Here is a 27170-nt window from a genome sequence, read left to right as displayed (position 1 = left end):
CAAGGCAGGTGGATCACCTGAGGTCAGGAGTTCGAGACACCAGCCTGACCAACATGGAGAAATCCCATCTCTACTAAAAATACAAAATTAGCCAAGCATGGTGGCACATGCCTGTAATCCCTGCTACTCAGGAGGCTGAGACAGGAGAATCACCTGAACCTGGGAGGTGGAGGTTGAGGTGAGCCAAGATCGTGCCATTGCACTCCAGCCTGGGCAACAAGAATGAAACTCCTTGTCAAAAAAAAAAATAGGCAAATAAAATCTAAGAAAAAAGCAGAGGATGTTCTTTGGCTTTAAGGAAAATGATACCAGATAGAATATGAAAGTGGAAAAAAGAATGAACAGCTCTAGGGAGGGTAAATTAATAGATAAAACAAAATTGACTATTGAAAGCAATAATAACTATATCATTCAAGGTTTTAACATGTAGAAATAAAATATATAACTAGAAAATCAGAATAAGCCATCAGGCAACAAAGGAATCACAGAGAGATGGGAAACACATGAGGTAAATCCTACAATTGCCTCAGCTTACTGCCTAGAGAAAATTTTCAGACTGCAATGCAGGGATGGGAGAAAACTACAAAACCACAGAGAAAGTTCCAGAGATCTTCAGAGGGTCCCCTAAGGTATACAGTTGAGTACTGATTTGTACAAGCAGGTGAGGAGGCTACCCATGACCAGAGAAAAGAACCATCGAAAACAATGAGAGCTAACAGTGTCCACAGATCACAGAGATCCAGGAAAAGTACCTTTTCCCAACAGCCAGAGTAGAAAACCTCATAATTCATGGGGTGTTGGGTAGGAGTACAAAGAACGATCTTGGCTCAGTAGTGGGGAAAATTAACCTTAGACTAAATACTGCTTCAGTTCTTCCCAATAAAGCTAGAAGGAAGACCTAAAACTCCCTTTTAGCCAACCTGTTTTAAAGTAACTTAACTGCATCCCAAAAGCAAGTTTAATAATACTTACAGGAATACAAAAGTATCAAGAACCAAACAAGGTAAAGTTCATAATGTCTGATATCCAACAAAAAATTACCAGGCATGCAAGCAAGCAGGAAAGTATGATCCATAATGAGGCAAAAAAATCATTCAACTTAAAAGTTACTCAGAAATGACACAAATAATAGAATTAGTAGACAAGAACATTAAAACAGTTATCATATTAGTAGTTAATATGTTCAAGAAGCAAAAATAAAAGATTAAAAACGTTAAGTAGCAACATTGGAGATATTAAAAACAAAGAACTTCTAGAGATTAAAACTACAATGCATGAGATGAAAACAATACACTGGATGAGTTAGTGTCAGAAGAAAGATTGGTGAACTTGAAGAAAGAGTAAAAAAAAAAATCCATAATGAACTACAGAGAGAAAAATTACTTAAAAAAAGAAAAACAGAATATCAGTTAGCTGTGGCACAACTATAAGGAGACAATATGCCTATAACTGAAGTCCCTGAATGAGGAGAGAAACTTGCAGACAGAAAAAGAATTTAAATAAGTAATTACCAAAATTTGTCACAAGATAGATGGTGATAAAGTATGTATACTATAAACCCTGTAGTTAACAACTAAAGTAATACTACAAAGACTTGTATCAAATAAGCCAACAAGGAAGATAAAATGAAGTCATAAAAAAATATTCAGTTCAAAACAAGGCAGAAAAAGAGGACAAAGAGAACAAAAAGCAGATTAAACAAATAAAAAACAAATAGCAAGATGGTAGATTTAAACCCAATCATATCAATGTTAATGATATATAAATTACCTAAATGTAATACAAATGGTCTAATGAATGGTCTAAATACCCTAACTAAAAGTCAGAGGTTGTTGAATTGGTTAAAATGCCTAACACAACTATATGCTGCCTACAAGAAATACATCTTAAATATAAATAAATAGATTAAAACTCAAAGGGTGATAACAAATATACCATTCTGACATTAACTAACAAAACTGGAGAGGCTGTATTAATATCAGACAAATTAGACTTGAGAGCAAAGAATGTTACCAGAGAGTGTCATTTCATAATAAAAAAAGGTCTCAATTCATCAAGAAGACATAAAAATTATAAACATACATGCTCCTAATAACAAAGCCTCAAAATACATGAAACAAAATCTGATAAGGATAAGTTTGAGGATTAACAATTTTTAACTTCCTCTTTTTTTTGAGACAGAGTCTCACTCTGTCTTCCAGGCTGGAGTGCCATGGCACAATCTCAGCTCACTGCAACCTCTGCCTCCTGGGTTACAGTGATTCTCCTGCCTCAGCTTCCTGAGTAGCTGGGACTACAGGCACGCACCACCACACCCAGCTAATTTTTATATTTTTAGTAGAGATGGGCTTTCACCATTTCTACTAAAGAATATTAGTAGTATTAAGAATACAGATGTGAGCCCCTGAGCCTGATAGTTTTTAACTTTCTTAATACAAAGACATATCTATAGCTATTATTTTATATAAATTTTAAATATATTACTTAAGATATAATAATAACTTTTACCTTGACCAAGGAAATTAGCCGTAGAAAATGACTAAGTAGACCAGGTACAGTGGCTCACGCTTGTAATCTCAGCACTTTGGGAGGCCAAGAAAGGTGGATCACTGGAGGTCAGGAGTTCGAGACCAGCCTGGCCAACATGGCAAAATCCTGTCTCTACTAAAAACACAAAAATTAGCCAGTCATGGTGGGCTCATGCCTGTAATCCCCACACTTTGGGAGGCTAAGAAGGGTGGATCACTGGAGGTTAGGAGTTCAAGACCAGCCTGGCCAAAATGGCAAAGCCCTGCCTTTACTAAATATACAAAAATTAGCCAGTCATGGTGACTCACACATGTAATCCCAGCTACCTGGGAGGCTGAGGCAGGAGAATCACTTGAACCCAGGAGGCAGAGGTTACAGTGAGCTGAGATTGTGCCACTGCACTCCAGCCTGGGAGACAGAGCAAGACTCCATCTCAACAAAAAAAAAAAAAAAAAAAAGAAAGGAAAGAAAGAAAATGACTGACTTTGTGCTGACATAAACAAAGCAAATTACTTCCATGTATGTTTATTTAAAAAAAAAAGCTTTCCTGCAAAAAAATGCCAGGTTTATATGGCTTTAATGCTGAATTCTTACTTAAAATTAAAGAACGAATAATAGCGATTTACACAAACTATTCCAGAGAATTAAAAAAAGAGAGAACACTTCTGAACTCAAAGACTGGCAAAACATTGATACCAAAATATGACATTACAAGTAAGAAAATTTATAGTCCAGAATCTCTCTTGAACATAGATGTAAAAATCCTAACAAAATATCAATAAATTGGCAGGGTGTGATAGCTAATCCCTGTAATCCCAGCACTTTGGGAAGTAAAAGTGAGAGGATTGTTTGAGCCCAAGAGTTTGAGACCAGCCTGGGCAACATAGTGATATCCTGTCTCTAAAAAAAATTGTTTACATTAGCTGGGTGTGGTGGCATGCATCTGTAGCCCTAGCTACTCAGGAGGCTGATGTGGGAGGATCAGGTGAGCCCAGGAGTATGAGGTTAGAGTGAGCTATGACCACACCACTGCACTCCAGTCTGGGTAACAGAACAAGACCCTGTCTCTAAAAACAAAAAAACATATATATCAATAAATGGGATTCCAGGAATGTAAAAAAAATACATAATATACCATAACAGAGAAGGATTTACTCCAGGAATAAAAGGTTGATTTAACATTTTAAAATTCTGTTATTATAATTCGCCACATTAACAGAATAATATTGGGGGAAGGGGGAGAATAAAATCATCTTAATAAGTGAAGAAAACATTTGATAAAGCTAAACATGCATTGATGATTTTAGAAAAAAATCTCCAACAAAGGAGAAATAGAATAAAACATCCTTAATCTCAAAGGGTTATCTAGTAATAAAACCCTGTAGCTGTGTCATTATCAATGGTTAAAGTTTTCTCTCCAAAGTCAAGAATAGGATGGGGATCCTACTACCACTACTGTTATTCATCATTGTGCTGTAGGTCCCAGACAGTTCTACAAGCCAAGAAAGAGAAATAAAAGGTATGAAGATTAAAAACAAAAAGTAAAACTATCTTCATTTATGAATTACATGATTGTGAAGCCAGAAAATCTGAAACTATACAAACTATTAGAATTAATTTAGCAAGCTCTCTAGATAAAAAGTCAACACATGAAAACCAAGTATATTTCTATATACTATCAAGAAATGATCAGAAAATAAAATATTTTAAAATGTAATTTATAGTAACATTTAAAAATCAAATATTTAGGAACAAATTTAAGAAGAGTTCCATAAAGCTAATAATAGTCAAAACTACAAAATATTGCTGAGAGAAATTAAAGGTGTTGTAAATAAATGAAGAGCTATATTATGTGTATGAATCAAAAGATTAAAAATTGGTGTCAATTTCCCCGAATTTGATAAGTAGATTCAATGCAAACCCAATCTCTAAAAACCCTGGTGAAATATGTGGTCAACTTCAGCAGGATAAATCTTAAATTTATATGGAAATGCAAAGAACCTAAAATAGCCAAGCACAATCTTAAAGAAGAATAAAATTGAAAAGTTTACCATCAGAGTTCAAGACTAACTATAAAGCGGCAGTAATTAAGACAGTGTGATATTGGTGCAAGGACAGGCAAATAGGCCAAAGTAACAAAACAGAGTCTAGAAATACCCCCTACATATGCAGTCATTTAGTTTATAACAAAGGTGTTACTACAATTCAGTGGGGAAATGATGTTTTTATTAAATGGTACTTCAACAACTGTATATCCATATGGGAAAGAAAAGAAACTCTAACTCACACCAAATCCAAAAATTAATTGAAGGTGGATCATATACCCAACTGTGAAATCTGAAACAATAAAGCTCTAGAAGAAAACAGAATAACTTCACAACTCTGGGGTAGACAATAGATTTCTTAAACATTACAGAAAAAGCACTAACTTTAAGAGACAAAATTGATAAATTTGACTTCATTAAAATTGAGAACTTCTGTTATCAAAATACATTATCAGTAAATTGAATAGGCAATTATAAAGTAGGAGAATGTATTTGCAATACTTATCTCTGATAAAGGATTATATCCATTAATAACTCTACAGATTAATAAGAAAGTGTTTTAAATGGGCAAAACACTTGAACAGCACTTTTCAGAAAACAAAGTGAAACAAACATCTACCTTATGATGCAGCAATTCTGTTCCTAAGTATATGCCCCCTAAAATAAGTACGTATGTCTGTAAAAACTTATACAAGAATATTTAAAGCAGCTTTATACTTAATAACCAAAACTTGGCAACAACCTAAACATCCACTAGCAGGTGAATGTATAAACAAATTAATAAACTGCCACTGATATACAGAACACAGATAAATCTCCAAAATATTATGGTGTGCAAAAGAAGAGAGACATGAGTACAAACTATATGATTGCATTTATGTGAAGCTCAAGAACCAGCAGCTAACCTATGTGATAGAAGTCAGAATATTTATCTCTGGATACAAAGTCAACACAGGAAAACCACGTATATTTTGTCAACACATGAAAACCGAGTATTGACTGTGAGTTATTACAAGAGAGCTTCCTTGGGGGCTAAAAAATATTCTATATCTTGATTGGTTATAAAAGTGTATACATTTGTAAAAATACATACATACTTAAGATGTATTTATTTTACTGTATACAAATTAAACTCGAAGTTTAAAAGCTATAGACTGGCATTGTACATACCATTTGGCACATTCCATGTATAGGCTTTATGCAGCATGCTTTTTGGTATCAGGTTATTCAAAATGTAAACCTTCTTAATCCTATCGAGGGACAAAATATAGCACAGTGGCTAACAGTTTGGGTCTAAGAGTCAATTCCTCTTCAAGAAAAAATTTTTGAGCTCCTTAATATGTGCCAGGCTCTGGTCTGGGTAGTGTGGTAATAAGCAGCGAATACAACCAAGAGTCTGCCCTAACAGAGATCATAGTTTAGTAGGAGATACAGATAATACAAATATAAATAATATAATAAGTTACAAAGAAAAATTAGGCAGGACAATTGGATGCACAGTAAGGTGTCTATTTCAGATAGATTAATGTAGCTTTTCTAAGACTACATTTGAGCAGAGACCTGAATGCTGTAAAGAAGCCAGCCATGAGAATCTTTAGTGGAAAACTAAACCCTAGGCCTTTAATTTAGCTATTCTGGAAACCCTGAGCAGGCTATTCAACTTCTCTGAGTTTCTGTTTCACCATCCATAAAATGTGTATTATTATATTTCCAGATTGTATTAGGATTAAGTGAGATATATGTAAAGTGTTAACACAGTATCTGATACATTATAAGGACAGAATACATAATGATTGCTTAAATCATGGAATAAGATGCAAACAGATGCATCAGTGTTATAGAATAGGGGCTTTTGCTTATTTTGCCCTTTTTTTGGGTGGGGGAGATGGAGTCTTGCTGTATCGCCCAGGCTAGAATGCAGTGGCACAATCTTGGCTCACCGCAACCTCCGCCTCCTGGATTCAAGCTATTCTCCTGCCTCAGCCTCACAAGTAGCTGACATTACAGGCAGCTAATTTTTGTATTTTTAGTAGAGACAGGGTTTCGCCATGTTGGCCAGGCTGTTTTAGAACTCTTGACCTCACATGAGCCGCGCCCCACTCAGCCTCCCAAAGTGCTAAGATTACAGCCATGAGCCACCATGCCCAGCCACTTTTGCATATTACTCTGTATAGTATTAAGTGTTCCAAAAACATTTGAGGTTCAGCATATTTAATGTAATACCAGTTTTGCAATGAATCAGTTTCAGTATACCTCTAGCACAGAAAAGGATAAGAAAATGGGGATGCGAGGAGAGAAAATGGCGTCCACGGATTACAGTACCTATAGCCAAGCTGCAGGGCAGCAGGGTGCTTCCACCACCCAGCCCACTCAAGGATATGCACAGACCACCCAGGCATATGGGCAACAAAGCTATGGAACCTATGGACAGCCCACTGATGTTAGCTATACCCAGGCTCAGACCACTGCAACTTATGGGCAGACCGCCTGTGCAACTTCTTATGGACAGCCTCCCACTGGTTATACTACTCCAACTTCCCCCCAGGCATACAGCCAGCCTGTCCAGGGGTATGGCACTGGTGCTTATGATACCACCACTGCTACAGTCACCACCACCCAGGCCTCCTACGCAGCTCAGTCTGCATATGGCACTCAGCCTGCTTATCCAGCCTATGGGCAGCAGCCAACAGCCACTGCACCTACAAGACCGCAGGATGGTAACAAGCCCACTGAGACTAGTCAACCTCAATCTAGCACAGGAGGTTACAACCAGCCCAGCCTAGGATATGGACAGAGTAACTACAGTTATCCCCAGGTACCTGGGAGCTACCCTATGCAGCCAGTCACCGCACCTCCATCCTACCCTCCTACCAGCTATTCCTTTACACAGCCGACTAGTTATGATCAAAGCAGTTACTCTCAGCAGAACACCTATGGGCAACCGAGCAGCTATGGACAGCAGAGTAGCTATGGTCAACAAAGCAGCTATGGGCAGCAGCCTCCCACTAGTTACCCACCCCAAACTGGATCCTACAGCCAGGCTCCAAGTCAATATAGCCAACAGAGCAGCAGCTACGGGCAGCAGAGTTCATTCGACAGGACCACCCCAGTAGCATGGGTGTTTATGGGCAGGAGTCTGGAAGATTTTCCGGACCAGGAGAGAACCAGAGCTTGGGTGGCTCTAATAACCAGGGCAGGGGAAGAGGGAGATTTGATTGTGGAGAGGTGGGCGGGGAGGAGGATGCGGTGGAATGGGCTCTGGAGAGTGAGATGGCTTCAATAAGCCTGGTGGATTCATGGACGTAGGACCAGATCTTGATCTAGGCCCACCTGTAGATCCAGATGAAGATTCTGACAACAGTGCAATTTATGTACAAGGATTAAATGATAATGTAATTCTAGATGATGTGGCAGACTTCTTTAAGCAGTGTGGGGTTGTTAAGATGAACAAGAGAACTGGGCAACATGATCCACATCCACCTGGACAAGGAAACAGGAAAGCCCAAAGGTGATGCCACAGTATCTTATGAAGACCCACCTACTGCAAGGCTGCCATGGAGTGGTTTGACAGTAAAGACTTTCAAGGGAGCAAACTTGTCTCCTTTCAAGGGAGCAAACAAGTCTCTCTTGTTCGGAAGAAGCCTCCAATGAACAGTATGCGGGGTGGTATGCCACCCCGTGAGGGCAGAGGGATGCCACCACCACTCCGTAGAGGTCCAGGAGGCCCAGGAGGTCCTGGGGGACCCATGGGTCACTGGGAGGCCATGGAGGAGATAGAGGAGGCTCCCCTCCCAGAGGACTCCAGGGTTCCTGAGGGAACCCCTCCGGAGGAGGAAACGTCCAGCACCGAGCTGGAGACTGGCAGTGTCCCAATCCGGGTTGTGAAAACCAGAACTTTGCCTGGAGAACAGAGTGCAACCAGTGTAAGGCCCCAAAGCCTGAAGGCTTCCTCCTACCACCCTTCCCGCCCCCAGGTGGTGATCATGGCAGAGGTGGCCCTGGTGGCATGCGGGGAGGAAGAGGTGGCCTCATGGATCGTGGTGATCCCGGTGGAATGTTCAGAGGTGGCCGTGGTGGAGACAGAGGTGGCTTCCGTGGTGGCCAGGGCATGGACTGAGGTGGCTTTGGTGGAGGAAGACAAGGTGGCCCTGGGGGGCCCCCTGGACCTTTGATGGAACAGATGGGAGGAAGAAGAGGAGGACATGGAGGACCTGGAAAAATGGATAAAGGCGAGCACCGTCAGGAGCGCAGAGATCGGCCCTATTAGATGCAGAGACCCCGCAGAGCTGCATTGACTACCAGATTTATTTTTTAAACCAGAAAATGTTTTAAATTTATAATTCCATATTTATAATGTTGCCCACAACATTATGATTATTCCTTATCTGTACTTTAGTATTTTTCACCATTTCTGAAGAAACATTAAAACAAGTTAAATGGTAGTGTGCGGAATTTTTTTTCCTTCTTTTAAAAAATGGTTGTTTAAGACTTAACAATGGGGACCCCTTGTGAGCATGCTCAGTATCATTGTGGAGAACCAAGAGGGCCTCTAACTGTAACAGTGTTCATGGTTGTGATGTTTTTTTTTTTTTTTAAAATAAAATTCCAAATGTTTATAAAAAAAAAAAAAAAGAAAAGAAAATGGGGATGCTAAAGAGCAAGGACTGGCTAAGGAAAACAGTGAGTATTCTGAGGGATAGAATCAGAGTCCCAAACAGCCTACTTTTCCAAGGTCAGGTCATATGATGTAGAATTGAGACAATCCCAATAACAAGCTCAACAAGTGAATAGCCATAGTTTAATCTAAATCTGTGTGTACATTTTTCATACCTTTGTTCAGTTTCCTCTACCTCAAATACTGTCCATTCTCAGTCCACCACCTGTGATTCCTAGAAGGCAATATGCTTTCTCAAGCCTCTCTACTTCTGGTGGTTTGTTCTTAAATTGGAATTCCCCTCCCAATCTCTATCCGGTCCTTCGGCACAAGCCTCAGCTGTTGTAAGCAAAACTTCCCCTGCCTATCTGTACAGCTAAGTTAGGAATCCCTCATCTGGGCTTGCATTTCCCCAGTATATCTTGAATGATTGTTAAGTAAAAGAGCTTCATAAACATGCAAGTGTTTGGGAATGTTCTAAGGATCCTTGTCCTCCTATCTATACGTAAAGCACCATCTGGTGGTCAAAAAAGATGACTATACTTCTAGGTCACCAAGGTGTGTTTTCTGTTCTCTGAGCTTTCAGAGAGCTTTTAAAATCATGTTAGAGGAAAAAAGCCACGCTGACTTGCATAGAGATGTACCTGTTGCCAAAGAACAATTTTTCTTGAGTGGATGTTTCCTGCTTTCTTGCTCACTTCCATTTTCTTTCACCCTCCTCCCTGTTTCCTTCCATCCTTATTTCTCAATTCCTTTCTCCTACATTTCAGTAGGCCCACTGAAAACACAGTTCTGGCCATAGCATTTCACAGACTTAAATGAAATATTGGTTGGCTGTTTGTTTGTGATTTTCTTCCCTTATTCCTTCCTGTCTCCGTTGTAAAAAATAAAATAAAATAAACACATAAAAAGATTGTTTCAGGAAATGCAAATTAATAGGATAGTAGATGTCACTACACACCTATTATAATGGCCAAACTTATAAAAGCCTGACTGTACCACTTGTTGGTGAGGATGTGGAGCAACTGGAATTCTCATACGTTGTTGGTGAAAATGTAAAAAGATAAACCAATTTGAACAACACTTTGGCAGTTTTTAAAAACACAAACACACTCATAAAGTCTGTCAATTATAGGAGGTTGCTGTATACATACCAATAGGATATGAAATCTAAAAAAAAAAAAAAAGAAATATAGAATATGCAGAAATAAAAAAATCTTTGAACATTTTTCATTGCTTGCTATAAATCTAAAATAAAGAGGTTTTACAACTATGGAGCTTAGAAGACACCTGTCCTACATTCTACAAAATTATGAGTTGTCAGTTTTCAACTAATTCTTCAAGTATTGCCTGTTGATGTTGAAAGTATAAGAAGGACTAGAAAGTTATGATAAGGTAGAAGCTATTAGAGATCTGTTTGAAACCTAGAACCAGCATGTACAAGATGAGTATGTTCCAAGTTCATGTATGACAGTTGATGAGTAGTTGCATTAAGATATTGCTCATATCAGGTCCATATATCATCAAAACTATGGAAACATCAAACATATTATGTATGCTTATTTTTTAATTTAAAATTGCTAATAAAGTTCTTTTATATCTCTATTTTATTCAGTAAATTTTTCAAAAAGTGGCTTAAAAGCATTTTTAAAAATGCTTTTTTAAATAATGAATCCACTGGGCACAGATGGTAAATGATATTGACTATTTTCACTAGTATGCTGAATATAGTTATCAGCTGAGACCACTTCTTGCCTTTAAAGATATATATATATATATATATATATATATATCTTTGGAGAGATACATGTATCTTTGGAGATATATATATATATATATATATATAATATGTTTTTAAAAAGCACATGTACAATTTTTTTTTTTTGAGAGAGCTTCACTGTTGCCAGGCTGGAGTGCAGTGGCATGATACTGGCTCACTGCAATCTCTGCTCTCCAGGTTCAAGCAACTCTGATTCTCCTGCCTCAGCCTCCCGAGTAGCTGGTATTACAGACATGTACCATTATGCCTGGCCAATTTTTGTATTTTTAGTAGAGATGGGGTTTCACCATGTTGGCCAGGCTGGTCTTGAACTCCAGGCCTCAAGTGATTCACCTGCCTTGGCCTCCCAAAGTGCTGAGATTATAGGAGTTGAGCCACCATGCCCAGCCACCTTTAGATATTATTTATTTATTTATTATTTTTATTAGAGACAGGGTTTCACCATGTTAGCCAGGATGATCTCAATCTCCCGACCTCGTGATCTGCCCTACTCGGCCTCCCAAAGTGCTGGGATTACAGGCGTGAGCCACCACACCTGGCCAGATATTTTTGACTAACATTCATATCTCCTCTGACAACTCTTTGTAATTTTCACCTTTCCAAAATTCAGGCATAGTAAGACTATGAAGACGTCTTTTATGTCTGAACTCTTTGGGTTTCCTTCACATTATGGAAGAAAAGACAATAGGAAAAATTGTTTGTTTGGCACTCTACACATTTTAATTAATCCCAAACCATTTTAAAAGCTTTTTTTTAAAAAAATCAAACTTAAGGCCAGGCATGGTGGCTGATGCCTGTAATCCCAGCACTTGGGGAGGCCAAGGCAGGTGAATCAGCTGAGGTCAGGAGTTTGAGACCAGCCTGGCCAACATGGTGAAACCCCATCTCTACTAAATATAGAAAAATTGGCCGGATATGGTGGTGGTGGTGGGCGCCTGTAATCCTAGCTACTTGGGAGGCTCAGGCATGCGAATCACTTGAACCCAGGAGGCAGAGGTTGCAGTGAGCTGAAATCATGCCACTGCACTCCAGTGTGGGCGACAGAGTAAGACTTTGTCTCAAAAAAATAATAATAAAACTTAAAAAAAGAAAACTTGACAAATCAAGAGATTAGCCTTCTCATGTTAATTATGCACAGGTAAAGTTTGTTGATAAAAATGTTTCACTGTTTCATTTCAGGTAAAAGAAACACACTCATGTTCATGTAAAGACTGACACAATAACTGTCTACAAAAAGATAGACTTTATGAGATTACAGACCAAGAGAACTGTCACTGTCTATACTTTCCATAATGTTGTACTCTAATAATCATTTTTGATAAATTGTATTGTACCTCAATAGTGGATTTTACTCTCCTTCATTCTAGAAAACATTATTGTCTGCAACATCCTCAACTATCAGCAAACTTAGTCTACTGGAAGAGACATCAGAGAAAAACTGGCCTCAATGAAAAATTAGCTTAGCAGATATTATAACAACTAGCATGGCAGTAAACTCCAAGATGATGATCACTGGGTTTATGTTCCCCAACTAAATGACCAGTACCTTCTCCAGACAGCCAGACAACCACTTCATCAGGAGATCTTAAATCAGTGATTCTTAGGAATCCTCCAGAAGCTAACATCTTTGGTGGAAGACTACTAATCAAGACCTTTAAATCAAACAAATGACAATATAAACTAGACAGCATGGCAGCAAGGATGGTTACAAGCCAACAAGGAAAATTAATTTTCTGATATCTTTGCTCCTTTCCCTCTTCTGCTTATTCCAATTTGGTACTCCCTAGAGATCGCCTAAAGGTTTCTCAATATTCTTTCATGTTTATCATTTTATACCTAACTCTTTATGGTCTTTTTTGGCTACCTAAAGAATGCAAGACTTTTGAGCAGTTTTCTCAAACCATTGCTACTCTCAATCTTTCAAATTCCACCATAAAAAAAAAAAAGTTGTTCTTTAAATTCTTGAGGAGGCCAATTAATTCCCGCAGGTCCCTTTCGATATGTGAATTTTCTTCTTATCATTAACCTCAATCTTCATTCTTGTAAAAACTAGATCTTTACCTTACTTAAACAAAAATATAGGCCAGGCATGGTGGCTCATGCCTGTAATCCCAGCACTTTGGGAGGCCGAGCGGGCGGATCACAAGGTCAAGAGATTGAGATCATCCTGGCTAACATGGTGAAATCCCATCTCTACTAAAAATACAAAAATTAGCTGGGTGGGGTGGCATATGCCTCTAGTCCCAGCTACTCGGGAGGCTGAGGCAGGAGAATCACTTGAACTCGAGGAGCGGAGGCTGCAGTGAGCCAAGATCATGCCACTGCACTCCAGTCTGGCGACAAAGTAAGACTCCATCTCAAAAAAAACAAAAAAAATACTTCTCCATCTCAAAAAAGCAAAAAACCAAACCAAACCAAACAAAAATACTTCTGCTACAATCATTATAGTACTGTCAGCAGACAGAATCAAGCTCACCAAGGCAGGGGACAAATGCTGGAGCTATCCTCACTGCCCTAGTCAGTTTTCTCCAGATTTTCCAGATTTGTCTGCAGGAACCATTTAACTCCTCTGAGAATATGCCAACCTCAGGGAAACAATTATCGGCTCACTCCTGTTGTTATAAATATTTATATTCCCAGTATCTCCTGTAACCCACTAAGTATTACTTATGTCAACACTGTTTTCACCTGCCTCCTATATACAAACCTATCTTACATACATAGACTAATTGTTAGATGTTCAGATATTTAAAACCCTTTTCTTTCCAGTGTATCACGTCTCTTGAGAATAACCAGAAACTTCCAAAATGAGGCAGGTTACTCAGGAAAGCTCCCAGAAGTAATGACTCCTTATCCATACTGTGCAAGATACTATTGTAAAAGTAAGAACAATACTAGAAAATGTGGCCCAAAATTTCACTCCCATCATCTGCTCTGGAAGCCCAAGAAACTAATTTAAATTCACTACCCAAGATTATCATGAACAATCACATATTCTTTTGTTATTTTTCTTAGCAAGCCAAGGAACAGTTTTTGTTTACTTAGTACTTCCTGTTGTACTATAAAAATGACTGGGAAGGTGGAACATTTTTTGACTAGGCTAAAGGAAGAGGTTACCTGACTCTGCAGAAGAGGCACAGTTGAACTTCAGGATGTTTTTTTCAGCTTGGGTTTGGCAATCTAGTTCCCAGATACAAGTTCTAGTAGGTGAATAATCATTTTGCTTCTGGAAATTGTACTGCAATTAGCTGATGTGTAGCCATTGCCAAATCTCATGATTCAATAATGCTATGGTTTGAATATCTGTCCCTTCCAAAACTTACGTTGAAATTTTAACCCCAATGTGCAATACTGAGAGGTGGGGCCTTTAGAAGGTGACTGCATCATAAGGGCTCTGCCCTTATGGTTAGTAAGTTTTCATAGGAGGGGAACTGGTGGCTTTATAAAAAGAGGAAGAGTGATCTAAGCTGGCACAAAAGGATGCTCAGCTCCCTCACCATGTGATACCCTGTACTCCCTCAGGACTCTTCAGAGTCTCCCCACCAGCAAGAAGGCTCTCAGCAGCTGGAGGCCCTTGGCCTTGGAATTCTCAGTCTCCATAATTGTAGGGGGAAAAAAAAATCCTTTCATTAGTCAGTTACCAACCCAGCACTTTGAAAGGCTGAAGTGGGAGGATCGCTTGAGCCCAGGAGTTCGAGCCTAGTCTGGGCAACATAGTAAGCTCTTGTCTCTACAAAAACATCAAAAAAATTAGCTGGGTGTGGGGATGCACATCTGTGGTCCCAGCTACATGGAAAGCTGAGGCAGGATGAGCACTTGAGCCTAGGAGGTCAAGGTTGGAACAAGCTGTGATCATGCCACTGCACTCCAACCAGGGCAACAAAGCAAAACCTATCTCAAAAAAAAAAAAAAAATTAAGTAAATAAATTACCCAATTTCAGGTATTGTTATAATCAACAAAAAATGAACTAATACAATCATCCATTAACAAGAAGAATCTTGTATTCTACACATAAATGCTTACCAGTATTAAATAAAAGCTCACCCATATGACAATTTAATTAAACATGTATGAACCTGCAGATATAAAAAGTGACAGCCAACCTGTATTAATTGAAAAAACTGGTAATCTTAAGGAAAAAGTCCCTGAAAATTTTTCCATATTTAAAAATGTATATTTCATGTTTTTCAAGTCTCCCAAATTTTGAGATAGGTAATTTGAAGTTAACTACTCCAGCAAACCAGTTTCATTTAAATAAAAAATTACACATGCAATGCTACTTGGCACACTGCTGTTGCAAATAGACTTTATTTTTAAGTAAAAAATGAACCATAGCCAAAACAAAATGTTTTGCCTCTGAATAGTATTTTAAGCTTAAGGGGAAAAAAAGTCACTAATGATGAACGTCTTTTCATTTTTTGATGTTTTTAATTTTTAATAAAGATTTTAATTAAGCTTCAGTCATTAAGTAGTTTTTAAACTTAGGTTTCATGATCCTTTACCTTCATACTTTTAGATGGAGTCGTTATCTACAAAACATGACAAATTTCAGAAGCCATTAAAAATTATTTTATTCAAATTATGTTTTCCAAAAGAGAGGGTTCTGTGCTAGTCGTCTTTGAAAGTTTTCATACCTGGAAAAGAAAACACACATGTTTACATTCACAAGAAAATTAAAATAGAATCTTTCATTATCTGCCAAATGACTTATCCAAAACAATTTTACATGTCATTTCTAAAAAGCTATAGAAAAACTAAAAAGATAATCTGGAAATTAATTATTCTTATAAAAAGACAGCAAGCATAGGAATTTAAATATGGGGGCAGTTTTGATTAGCTTTTATCAGAGAGCACAAGTTGTAAAAAATTTTAGTAATTGTTTATCTTCTGCAAATTTAAGAGCTACAAGGGACCTAAGAAAAAAAATTGAATTAAACTCTATTCCCTCATTCCATAGATCAGCAGATGAGAGAAGTTAGCTCAGGGTCATATAGCTACATTATGCCAAAATTCAAACCTAGTGCATTCCAGTGCTCTCCATGCTACACCATGGTACCAATTCTCAAGAAACTCTTCCTAGACATCCTCCCACCACTGGGATATTCAAAGTGAAAAGAAATATCTATAGAACATGGGAAAGTTGGAAAATAGATTCATTAGCCATTCATGTTTAGGGTGCAGTATAAACTACTCTTATACCCTAAAGGTACATGTTTACTGTAGATCAAGATCTTCAAAACAACATAAAAAAAGTTTTAATTGATATTTCAAGTCTCACAGATGGTACTTCTAAGTGAAAATAAACAAATATTTATAAGCTTTAATAGTGGTCCCTAAAACATAGGCAATTATGTTTTCTTGTCTTTATAAATTCATAATGGCTACTATATAACAAAATAGGGTAAGAACTGTTTCTCATCAGATCTCTATAGTACATACTTTAATAGCATGCATTGCTGATGTTCACAAAAGACTATGTTTAAATGTCAAAAAAGGAATATATTCACAGGCAAAATAGATACTCAATTACGAAAAGCCATAATATTAGAGACAGACAATGCCTCATACCATTTCAGAACCACATTTGCCGGAATGAACATTTCAGATGGGCTTGGTGTCATCTGGGCCTGAGAGACAGCAAATGATGAAGCAAAATTGTAGAAATTGTCCAACATCTTTTGTGTGAACTGAAAAGTTAATAATAGATGAATGGATTATACTTCATTTAGAACTCAGTATTTTTAAATTAAAAATATTCTCATATTAACTTGTTTCTAAGGACTGACAGTTCTAAGACAGTCTACTGCTAAAAGTGGGCTGGGTGTGGTGGCTCATGCCTGTAATCTCAAAACTTTGGGAGGCTGAAGCAGGAGAATCACTTGAGGCCAGGTGTTCAAGATCAGCCTGTGCAACACAGCAAAACCCTGTCTCAAAGAAATAAAATTAAATAAATGAAGAAAAAAGCAAGTTAAGAGTAAACATACATATAATGACATTGTGAAATACGCACTTTGGGGGAAAAAAAAGAAAAATATTTTTCTTCAAAATATTTTCTTTCATCTCCACATCTGTATCCACTATGTCCCTCCTCAACTGTCACTCTCCTCAAATCAACCTATTTTCTCTCTCTTTTTTTTTTAATCGAGACCACCCTGGCCAATATTTTCTCATATAAAATAGTAATCATCTCTAAGAAGTCTTTTACCTGCCAGAGAGATAAGAGTTTACTTATTATAAAGGAACAACTGGTTATTTCCATTGCTGGAAACAAGATAAAGCCAACACTATACTGTTTCCTCTGTTTTCTAACCTGTGTCTTCTCCTTGACTCTAAAATGATCAGATTCACTACTATATTCCAAGTCTCCTTGGTAGAAGCTAGAAGTAAATGAATTCATATTTTCTGAGAATCAAATGGGCTTAAGTACTAACCCTAAATATAACTGAACTTCTAAAGATAATACTACCTTCTACTCACGTAAATATAATCCTTCCAGCATCACTTTCTCAAAAATACAAAATCAGCTATGCTCTCCCTTCTCTACACAAGAGAAATGCTCTTATTAGGTTTTTTCAATTTGGTTGTTTAATATGAAGGCAATATAATCCAAGAGCCTCTACTGTGAAGGCACTTGATTAATATCAAAAATTTAGTAAAGTCACTATCAGTTTAAGACAGGGTCACACTCTGTCACCCAGGCTTGAATGCAGAGGCACAATCATGGCTTACTGCAGCCTTGACCTCCCAGGCTCAAGTGATCCTCCTGCCTCAGCCTCCCAAGTAGCTGAGACTACAAGCATGTACCACCATCCCTGGATAATTTTTTATTTTTATAAAGATGGGGTCTCACTATGTTACCCAGGCTGGTCTCAAAATTCTAGGCTCAAGCAATCCTCTCACCTCAGCCTCTGAAAGTGCTGGAATTACAGGCATGTGCCAGTGTACCCAGACTGAAGTCACAACGAAAAGATCAATATAAGGGGAAAAAAAATTAACAGCAACTCTCCACACCAGTGACAATAATTTTTAAGTGTAACTTTAACAAGATTCCATTCGGAATATAAACAAAGCATTTTCTCCAATGCCTAGAAAAAAATGCTAAGACAAACTATTAAGATTTTTGCGGGAAATATTATAAAGACTACTGAAAGACAGAAAACAAAAGAACCTATATATATTCAATAGAAAGATATGCCATGTCACATATGGGAAGACAAGGAGGTAAAGGTAGCCAAGTCTCCCCAAATTAAACCTATAAATCCAACAAAATTCCAACAAGGTTGTTCATGAAACTTGACAAGCTAATACTATGTCATGAAACTCAACAAGCTGATATAATTATTATGAAGAATACCTATACATATTTTGATGACTATGAGGAAGAACTTGACCTACCAGATTATTAAGACTTACTGGCAAAGAGTCAGGCAAATAAACTAATTGGAATAAAAGAGAGAGTCTAGAAATAAACCTAAGCATATATGACAAAGATGCTATTATTCATGGTTAAAAAAAAAGGGGGACTAATTACTCAATTAATGGGGCTATGACTAGTTTTCCATAAGGGGAAAAATGAGTTTAATTCCCTTCCCATACTGCACACAAACATAATTCAACCTCACGGCTGTAAGAACCAACATAGCAAGACCCCACCTGTACACACACACACACACACACACACACACACACACACACACACAACCCTTACATATCAGGGTACAGAAGGATTTCTCAAATATTAAAAAACCCACAAATCATAAAAGAAACAATAAATTCATATACAAATATAGTATATCTGTATGGAAAACCACGATAAGCAGTATTAAAAAGACAAGCACCATGCTAGAAGGAGAAAAATGCAACGTGGTTTACAAAGGATTATTATCCAGAACACATAAAGGCATCTTAGTTTCTTTTCCCAAAAGACTAAATTTAAAAAGTGCCAAAAGCAATACAATAGAAAATTGGACAATACATATAAAGTCAATTCCTATAAAAGGAAATACAAACACAGCCCAGAAGTGTGAAAAGATGCTCAACAGCACTCATCATCAAGAAATATAAACTAAATATGATATTCTAATTTTCACCCATCGGTTTGGCAAAATTTTAAAGGTCTGATTACTATCAGCGAGAACATATGAAAAATGAAATGAAAAAAACTGTGGCTCATTTATACAATGGCACACTATGCAGCAATCAAAACAAAGTCTATTTCATGTATCAACATAGATAAATCTTAAAAATAATGTTGAGTGAACAACAGCAAGTTGTACAGAATACTATTTATACTCATTTTTAAAACATACAAAATAAATCAACAAGAAGGAAAAACAGAGGAACCAGAAAACAAAGAATTAAACACAGAAGACAAACAAAAATAATTTCTATAGTAATGGTGAAAGGAAATAATAACCTTGTTTACAGCTATACAGCAGGTCCAGAGAATAGTCAACAGTGGAACAAAAAAGAAAGGACAGTCTGGGCAACATAATGAGGCCCCATCTCTACAAAAAATTAAAAAGTTAGGTGGGTTTGGTGATGCTTGCCTGTAGTCCCAGCTACTCGTGAGAAAACTGCTTGAGCCCAGGAGTTTGAGACTGCAGTGAGCTGTGATTGCACCACTGTACTCCAGCCTGGGTGACAGAGGGAGACCTTGTCTCAAAAAAAAAAGGAAATAAAGAGAGTTCCAAGTGGAGTGTTTCCAAGACCAATTTAAAACTGGTATGTTTAAATAAACTGAATGACAATTTACACTTGGTAGAGTTTAAGCATAAATTAGAAGTGGAAACAGAAATCTATGCAAAGGAAAAAAAATGAGGAAAATGAAACCACAAGGAAAAACGAAAAATTATACAAGAAAAGAAATGTAATCGTTGTACCACACATGGCTCAGTTCTGAAAAATATTTACCTTCTCATAATATTGTAAACTTTTAATACTGATTTAACAAAAATGTATACTGAGAAGGTGGGGAGAAAAGTAGTGTGTACATGTTGGGAAGCAGGGGAGTGAGAGAGTTTCATCATGTCTTATTTGTAAGTAAATAGAAAACATCTGTACCAGAAAAAAGTAAATAACAGATTAAGCAAGTTTTTTTTTTCTGATACATGAAAATAATAGACACTAGGAAAAATAGGTTAGAAAGGGGAGGGGAGTTGAAAATTATAGCTTTTGAGGAGCAGAATAGAAGTAGAATGTAAAGTCGTAACAGAGGACAGCTTTTTCACACATAAAACTATTTGCCTAAACCAAATACATGTAATGCTCATAAAAATTTGGAGTAACTAAGTAATTAAATTAGAAACATGTTCAAACACATACAGATAGTACTATACCTATTTAGTGGATACACGGGAATTTTTTTAAGTACTAAAATATGACTAGGAAAGATATAAAAAGAAGGTAAAAAGGAGGAAGAGAAGCAGGCAGCAGTGGGCTATACCAATAATGCCTTAATTTCTTTTTTAAAAGTTAGCAGCAAATATGACAAAATATAACAGCTAAATCCAGGCGGCAATGGAAGTCTTAATATATACCCCATCATAAAGAGAGCTCTATAAAGATAGGTGTTACTGTATTTTATGGACCTGTATGTATCTATATGTGCTTAGAAATGCCTGGTACAGAGTAGTTACATAATAACTACATGTGGAATGTATAAATTACTTTCTGTGTATTTAAAATATTTCATAATACATTTAATTAAAAACATAGTTTTACTTAAAACACTCAAATAATTTATAAACATGTACGGTAAAAAAGGCTTCTTACTCTTCTCCAGATTAACAACATTTTAATATGTATTTTCCAGACCCCTTTTAAATATTGTCTACACAGGATACTATGATTATTTTATAGCTTGTTTTCAGCACAGCAGTTGATTTGTAAAATTATGGGAAAAAAACATTTTTGGGACCCAGAGTCTGTCATTCTCAATTAAGTACATTTTCAAAGATGTGACAAATCTTTAAATTCATGACCACAACCTTCAAAAGTGCACCTCTTATATTGCCAGGCAAACACATACAGTTCCCCTAATCCATTCACTCGTCCTCTGCTAGTTATGTAATAGTCTTTTTTTATTTCAATTTCTAATACCTCAGTCTTGGCTAATGATCTTCCTTTCTATTTCACTAAGCAAGAAGAAATCAGGAGAGTGCCTGCACAAGTTCTCATCACATCTACCAACCTCCTGAATCTGTACCCACATATCCATTATCCTGTCTAAAGTCAACACCTCGATCTATGCTGCCATTTCTACTCGAGGACAATGCTTTAGCAGTTCTCCCTGCTCTCCTACATCACCAGTTTTTCCTCTGCACAACAGGCTAAGTAGAATAAGCCAGGAACACAAAGACAAACAGCATGATTGATCTCACTTACATGTAGAATCTAAAAGTTGAACTTATAGAAGCAGAGAGTAGAATGATGGTTGCCAGGTGTTGAAGAGTGGAAGGGAAAGGGAAATGAGGACATATTGGTCAAAGGGCACAAAGTTTCAGTTCAACGGGATGAAAAAATTCTGAAAATCTATTGTACAGCATGGAGACTACAGTTACTATTAATGTATTATATACTTGTAATTTGCTAAGAGATTAGATCTTAAGTGTTCTCTACAAAAAAATGATGACTGTGTGAGGTGACAGAAACATTAAATAGCTTGATTTTATTTCAAAATATAGGCCTGGTGCAGTGGCTGACACCTGTAATTCCAATACTTTGGGAGGCCAAAGCAGGTGGATCACCTGAGATCAGGAGTTTGAGACCAGCCTGGCCAACACTGCAAAACCCTGTCTCTACTAAAAAAAATAAAACTAAAAAAATTAGCTGAGTGTGGTGGCACATGCCTGTAGTCCCAGCTACTCAGGAGACTGAGGCAGGAGAATCGCTTGAACCCGGGAGGCGGAGATTGCAGTCAGCCAAGATTTCGCCATGGCACTCCAGCCTGGGCGACAGAGTGAGACTCCATCTCAAAAAACCAAACAAAATGTAAACATGTATCAAAAACATCACATTATATACCATAGTTATATATAATTTTAATTTGTCTTTATACCTTAATATAGCAGTGGAGGGGAAGATAAAGAATGAAATGTGTGTTGCATTACCTGAGTGAATGAGTCAACTGAAGATACAGCAGCATTACCTACAGGAGTCTGCTGAGCCATACTGTCCAATAATTCTACTGAAATTCCAATCTGAGCAACAGATGGAGTTCGGACAATATTCATGGCTCCAAAAGGATGTTGGCTTCCTTCTCCTGCAAGAAATTAACATATGCCACACATTTCAAATTTAACTTGTAGTCATACAATTTCCTTTGTAAATATGTAAAGTACCTCTGATTCATATACATGAAAAAGTTTTCTTACATGCAAGTTTGTCTCTTCAGATAAATGCAAAAGGCTACTTAGTTTTTAGCATATTAACAAAGGATAAGAGAACTAAAAGTTTCCCACCAGAAAAATACCTGTTATATTTCTAAAATGTATTGACACTACTACAGCTAGACACCGACAGTAACAGAGTGTGGGAAAAATAAATAGAGAAGTCTCCCTTTAAGCATGTCTTATATGGCAGGTCTGCCAGCAATGACTCAGTTTTTGTTTATCTGGGAAAAGTATTTCTCCTTCATTTCTGAAGACAGTTTTGCTGAATATATAATTCTTTGTTGACAGCTTTTTTTTTTCCCCCTTTCAGAACTCTGCATATGCCAATCCACTACCTTCTAGAAGACTATGGGGTCTCTGATGAGAAATCAGCTATTAATCATCAAGGATACTTGTATGTGATGAGTTACTTCTCTTGATACTTTCAACGTTCTCTCTTTATCTTTGACAGTTTGATTATCATGTGTCTTGGTGTAGTTTTTCTTACCTGGAGTTTGTTGAGCTTCTTAAATGTGGTTAATGTTTTTGATCAAATTTGTGAAATTTCTGAGCATTATTTATTTAAATATTGTTTTAGTCTGTTCAGGCTGCTATAACAAAACACCATAAACTAGGTAGCTTATAAATAAATAACAAATTTATTTCTCAAAGTTCTGGAGGTTGGGAAGTCTACGATCAAGGAACCAGCAGACTTGGTATCTGGTGAAGGCCCATTTTCTGGTTCACAGATAGTGACTTCTCACTGTGTTCTCACATGGTAGAAGGGCAAGGGATCTTCTTATTACTCTAAGAGTGCTAATCCCAGTCATGAGGGCTTTACTCCAATGACCCAGTCACTACCCAAGGTCCCTACCTCCCAATACCTTGGGGTTAAGATTTCATCACACAAATTTGAAAGACACCATCATATAAGAAGAAACAAACATTCAGACCATGCAAATATTCTTTGCAGCCCTCTCGCCTTTCCTTCTGTTACTCTCATTACACTGTGTCTGCTGTGCATGTTGGTGCAGTTGAGGGTATCTCACAGGTCTCTAAGGCTTTGCTCTTCAAACTGGATATTACAGTTAATTTATCTTCAAATTCAGTTATTCTTTCGTCTACTCAACTCTGCTATTTAAACCCTTTAGTGAATCTTTCAGTTACTGTACTTTTCAGCTACAAACTTAGTTTCTTTTCATAATTTCTGTATTTTCTCTATTTGATGATGTATCATTCTCCTGGTTTCCTTTAGCAATTTGAGCATAATAAAGACAGCTTACTTAAATTCTTTGTCTATGCTTCATTGGGGGCTGTTTCTGTTCCTTTCTTCTGTATAAGAGTCTTACTTTGCTTCTTTGTATACTTTATAATTATTTTGTAGAAAGCAGGACATTTTGAATATTACAGTGTGACAACTCTATATAAATCAGAGGTTCCCCCTTCTAGGGGTTTGTTGTTACTGTTTTTTGTAGTTGTTTCCTCATTTAATGACTTTTCTGCACTAATTTTGTAAAGTCTGTTTCTTTGTTATGTGTGGCCAGTGAAGTCTCTGTTCCATTAGTTAGTAGTTAGAAAATTTCCTTAAACATCTGCAACCAAAAAGTTCTGCTAGTCTTTGCAGATGGGCTCTGTGTGTTAAGACATGCCTTCAGGCCGGGCGCGGTGGCTCACGCCTGTAATCCCAGCACTTTGGGAGGCCAACGTGGGTGGATCATGAGGTCAAGAGATCGAAACCATCCTGGTCAACATGGTGAAACCCCGTGTCTACTAAAAATACAAAAAATTAGCTGGGCATAGTGGCGCGTGCCTGTAATCCCAGCTACTCAGGAGGCTGAGGCAGGAGAATTGCCTGAACCCAGGAGGTGGAGGTTGCGGTGAGCCGAGATCGCACCATTGCACTCCAGCCTGGGTAATGAGAGCAAAACTCCATCTCAAAAAAAAAAAAAAAAGACATGCCTTCAATATTCACCCAAGCAGTTTATAACTCCACCTTAGTCTTCATTTCCTGCTTGTGCAGAGACTTAAAATGAGCCAGAAGAGAGAGCTTAGGGTCTTCTCAGGTCTTTCCTGAGCATGCAGAAAGCACTGGGCATGCATGTGCCCTTCTAGATTCCCAAGCATACGTCAGAGAATGTTAAAGCCCTTATTCCCCAAAGCATCTCATTTCTAATCTTTCTGGTTAGTTTTGGTTTGCTCCAACTGTTTTCCTTTGCCTCAGGCAACAGTAACTAAAACATATGTCTGTAAATACTTTTAACAAATACCCCCAAGGTAGTAACTTTTCCATCAGAAGAGCTCCAAGTTAGGTGACATAAGGGCAAACATCTTTTTTTGAAACAGTCTTCTAGCAAGCCACCAGACAGATGAAAAAAAGGAAATTACAATTTTTTTCTGAATTAGGTCTATCCTGCTCCCTGTATCAGCACCAGGAATGGAGACTGTTATTTTCAAGGCTATCACTGAGCTGAGAAGCAGATGGGACCAGGGTAGCCAAATGCCACAAAGCTCACTGTTCTTACTAAGATTTGGTGGGTTTTCTTGAATAAGTGTTGCTCTAATTGCTACAAGCTTTTGGTTAGTTATGAGTGTTCCAAAAAAGCTGATTCTGGGTCAAATGCAGTTGCTCATATCCTGTAATCCCAACACTTTCAAAGGCTGAGGATTGCTTGAGCTGAGAAGTTTGAGACCAGCCTTGGCAACATGGGAAGACTCCATCTCTAAAAAAATTTTTAAATTAGCCAGGCGAGGTAGTGCATGCTATGGTCCCAGCTACTTGGGAGGTTGAGGTGGGAGGATCGCTTAGGCCTAAGAGATTGAGGCTGCAGTGAGCCATGATCTTCTTACAGTTGTTGTTCTTTTATGTAAGACTGGATTTTCTGAGGTTCCTTACTCTACCATTTGATTTCTTTTAAATCTAGAATTATGCTAAAATCCAGAAAACATATCATTATTAAAGCATATCATTATCAAATAAATGCAAAATAAATTATAAATACAAAAACAGAAGAGCAAGCAAAATGTATAACCTAGTCTTAATATAAAAAACAAACATAAATTAGACCAAGTTCTTTAAAACACAGAGTAAATGCAGCAGCTACTCTTTTTAAGACTTTCTCAAAGCATCCCTCCTCCATGTAAATCAAGAGCCTAACACAAAACACAACTCAGAGGAAAAAAAGTCTAAAGGAAGCTAGTTCTTTACTCTCAGTATACAAGGAAAAGCAGTAATCATCATTTGTTATTTGCATCTAATGGAACCTTTCCACACACAAACACACACGTATATTTTACAAAGAATGTGTACAAGAATCAGGAAATAGTGGAGAACAACTTTATTAGATTTTTTTGGTAAGTAATACGGCAAATCCAGGCTGTCATTCCACATTTCCTTGTTTTTAAGACACAGCTGAAATGGGCTATGTCCTCTGAATAAAACTGCCCATCAGACATCATGGATGAACATGGAATACATCCATTTTATAAATTTTAGAAGTCAGATTTCTTTTCTTTTTTTTTTTTAATGGGGTTTTTTAAAAAAAAGGAAGAAAGAAAGAAAGAAAAACAAAAGAATGAAGAAGAGGAAGAAAAAGGAAAAGAAAGAGAGAGGGAGAATGGGAGTATTGCTTTCTTGCCCAGGCTAGAATGCTGTTTAGAAATGGGTATTGAAAACCTCTTTTATACCAATAATTATACTTAATGATGTAGACAGGAAGGAATAAGGGAAGAAAATAACAAACAAGCAGCCAACCAATATTTCATTTAAACCTATGAAATGCTATGCAATTACTGAGGAGTGATTTACTTCCAATTATGTAGTCAATTTTGGAATAGGTGTGAGGTGGTAATGTGCGTTTTGTGTATTTAAAGTGGAGAGTTCTATAAATGTTTATTAAGTTTACTTGTTCCGGGTCTGAGTTCAAGTCCTGGATGTCCTTGTTAATTTCTGTCTTGTTGATCTATAGAATCGTTAGCTCTTCTTGTTACATTGATCCTTTTGCCATTATGTAATGTCCTTCTTTGCCTCTTTTGATCTTTGTTGCTTTAAAGTCTATTTTATCAGAGGCGAGAACTGCATCTCCTACTTTTTATTTATTTATTTATTTTTACTCTGTGTTTGATTGGTAAATCTTCCTCCATCCCTTTGTTTTGAGTCTTTGTGTATTGTTGCATGTGAGATGTGTCTGGATGCAGCATACCAATGGGTTTTGGCTTTTTGTCCAATTTGAGTATATATGAGTTTAATACTGTCATTTGATGCTAGCTGGCTGTTTTGCCCATTAGTTGGTGTAAATTTTTCATTGTGTTGATGCTCTTTGCTTTTTGATATATTTTTGGAAAGGCTGATATTGGTTGTTCCTTTATATGTATAGTGCCTCTTTCAGAAGTTCTTGTAAAGCAGGCCTGGTGGTGGTGAAATCTCTAAGTACTTGCTTGTTCGTAAAAGATTTAATTTTTCCTTCGCTTGTAAAGCTTAATTTGGCTGGATATGAAATTCTGGGTTGAAAGTTCTTTTCTTTAAGGATGTTAAATATTGGTCCCCACTCTTTTCTGGCTTGTAGGGTTTCTGCTGAGAGATCTGCTGTAAGTCTGGTAGGTTTCCCTTTGTGGGTAACCTGACCTTTCTCTCTGGCTGCCCTAGTATTTTCTCCTTCATTTCAACCCTAATAAATCTAGCGATTATGTGCCTTGGGGTTGGTCTTCTTGAAGAATATCTTTGTGGTGTTCTCTGTATTACCTGGAGTTGAATATTACCTTGCCTTGCTAGGTTGGGAAAGTATTCCTGAAT

General features: G+C 37.3%; 2 protein-coding genes and 1 pseudogene across 3 annotated transcripts in view; 1 reads left to right on the top strand and 2 right to left on the bottom strand.

The window, feature by feature from the left end:
- The window catches only part of CCDC81 (coiled-coil domain containing 81), a 70196-nt gene extending 54604 nt beyond the window's left edge, over positions 1 to 15592 (bottom strand). The window contains exons 1-2 of the mRNA XM_012469476.2: positions 15512 to 15592; positions 12555 to 12660 (exon numbers count right to left, since the gene is read on the bottom strand). The gene's annotated coding sequence lies outside the window, so the exon portion shown is untranslated. The remainder of the gene's footprint in view (positions 1 to 12554; positions 12661 to 15511) is intronic.
- Positions 6874 to 9028, top strand: LOC105728934 (RNA-binding protein EWS-like; annotated as a pseudogene).
- The window catches only part of HIKESHI (heat shock protein nuclear import factor hikeshi), a 31098-nt gene continuing 19490 nt past the window's right edge, over positions 15563 to 27170 (bottom strand). For both annotated transcript variants that reach the window (XM_012469482.2, XM_012469483.2), the window contains exons 3-5: positions 22121 to 22272; positions 16578 to 16696; positions 15563 to 15643 (exon numbers count right to left, since the gene is read on the bottom strand). In XM_012469482.2, coding sequence (XP_012324905.1) covers positions 15589 to 15643; positions 16578 to 16696; positions 22121 to 22272 — 326 coding nt within the window. In that variant the 3' untranslated portion in view covers positions 15563 to 15588. The remainder of the gene's footprint in view (positions 15644 to 16577; positions 16697 to 22120; positions 22273 to 27170) is intronic.

This window comes from Aotus nancymaae, unplaced genomic scaffold, assembly GCF_030222135.1.
Source record: "Aotus nancymaae isolate 86718 unplaced genomic scaffold, 86718_ANA_hifiasm-v0.15.2.pri h1tg000059l, whole genome shotgun sequence".
In the NCBI taxonomy this organism is placed as follows: domain Eukaryota; kingdom Metazoa; phylum Chordata; class Mammalia; order Primates; family Aotidae; genus Aotus; species Aotus nancymaae.
The sequence above is the reverse complement of the archived record's forward strand: the minus strand, read 5'-3'. Positions and strand labels throughout refer to the sequence as shown.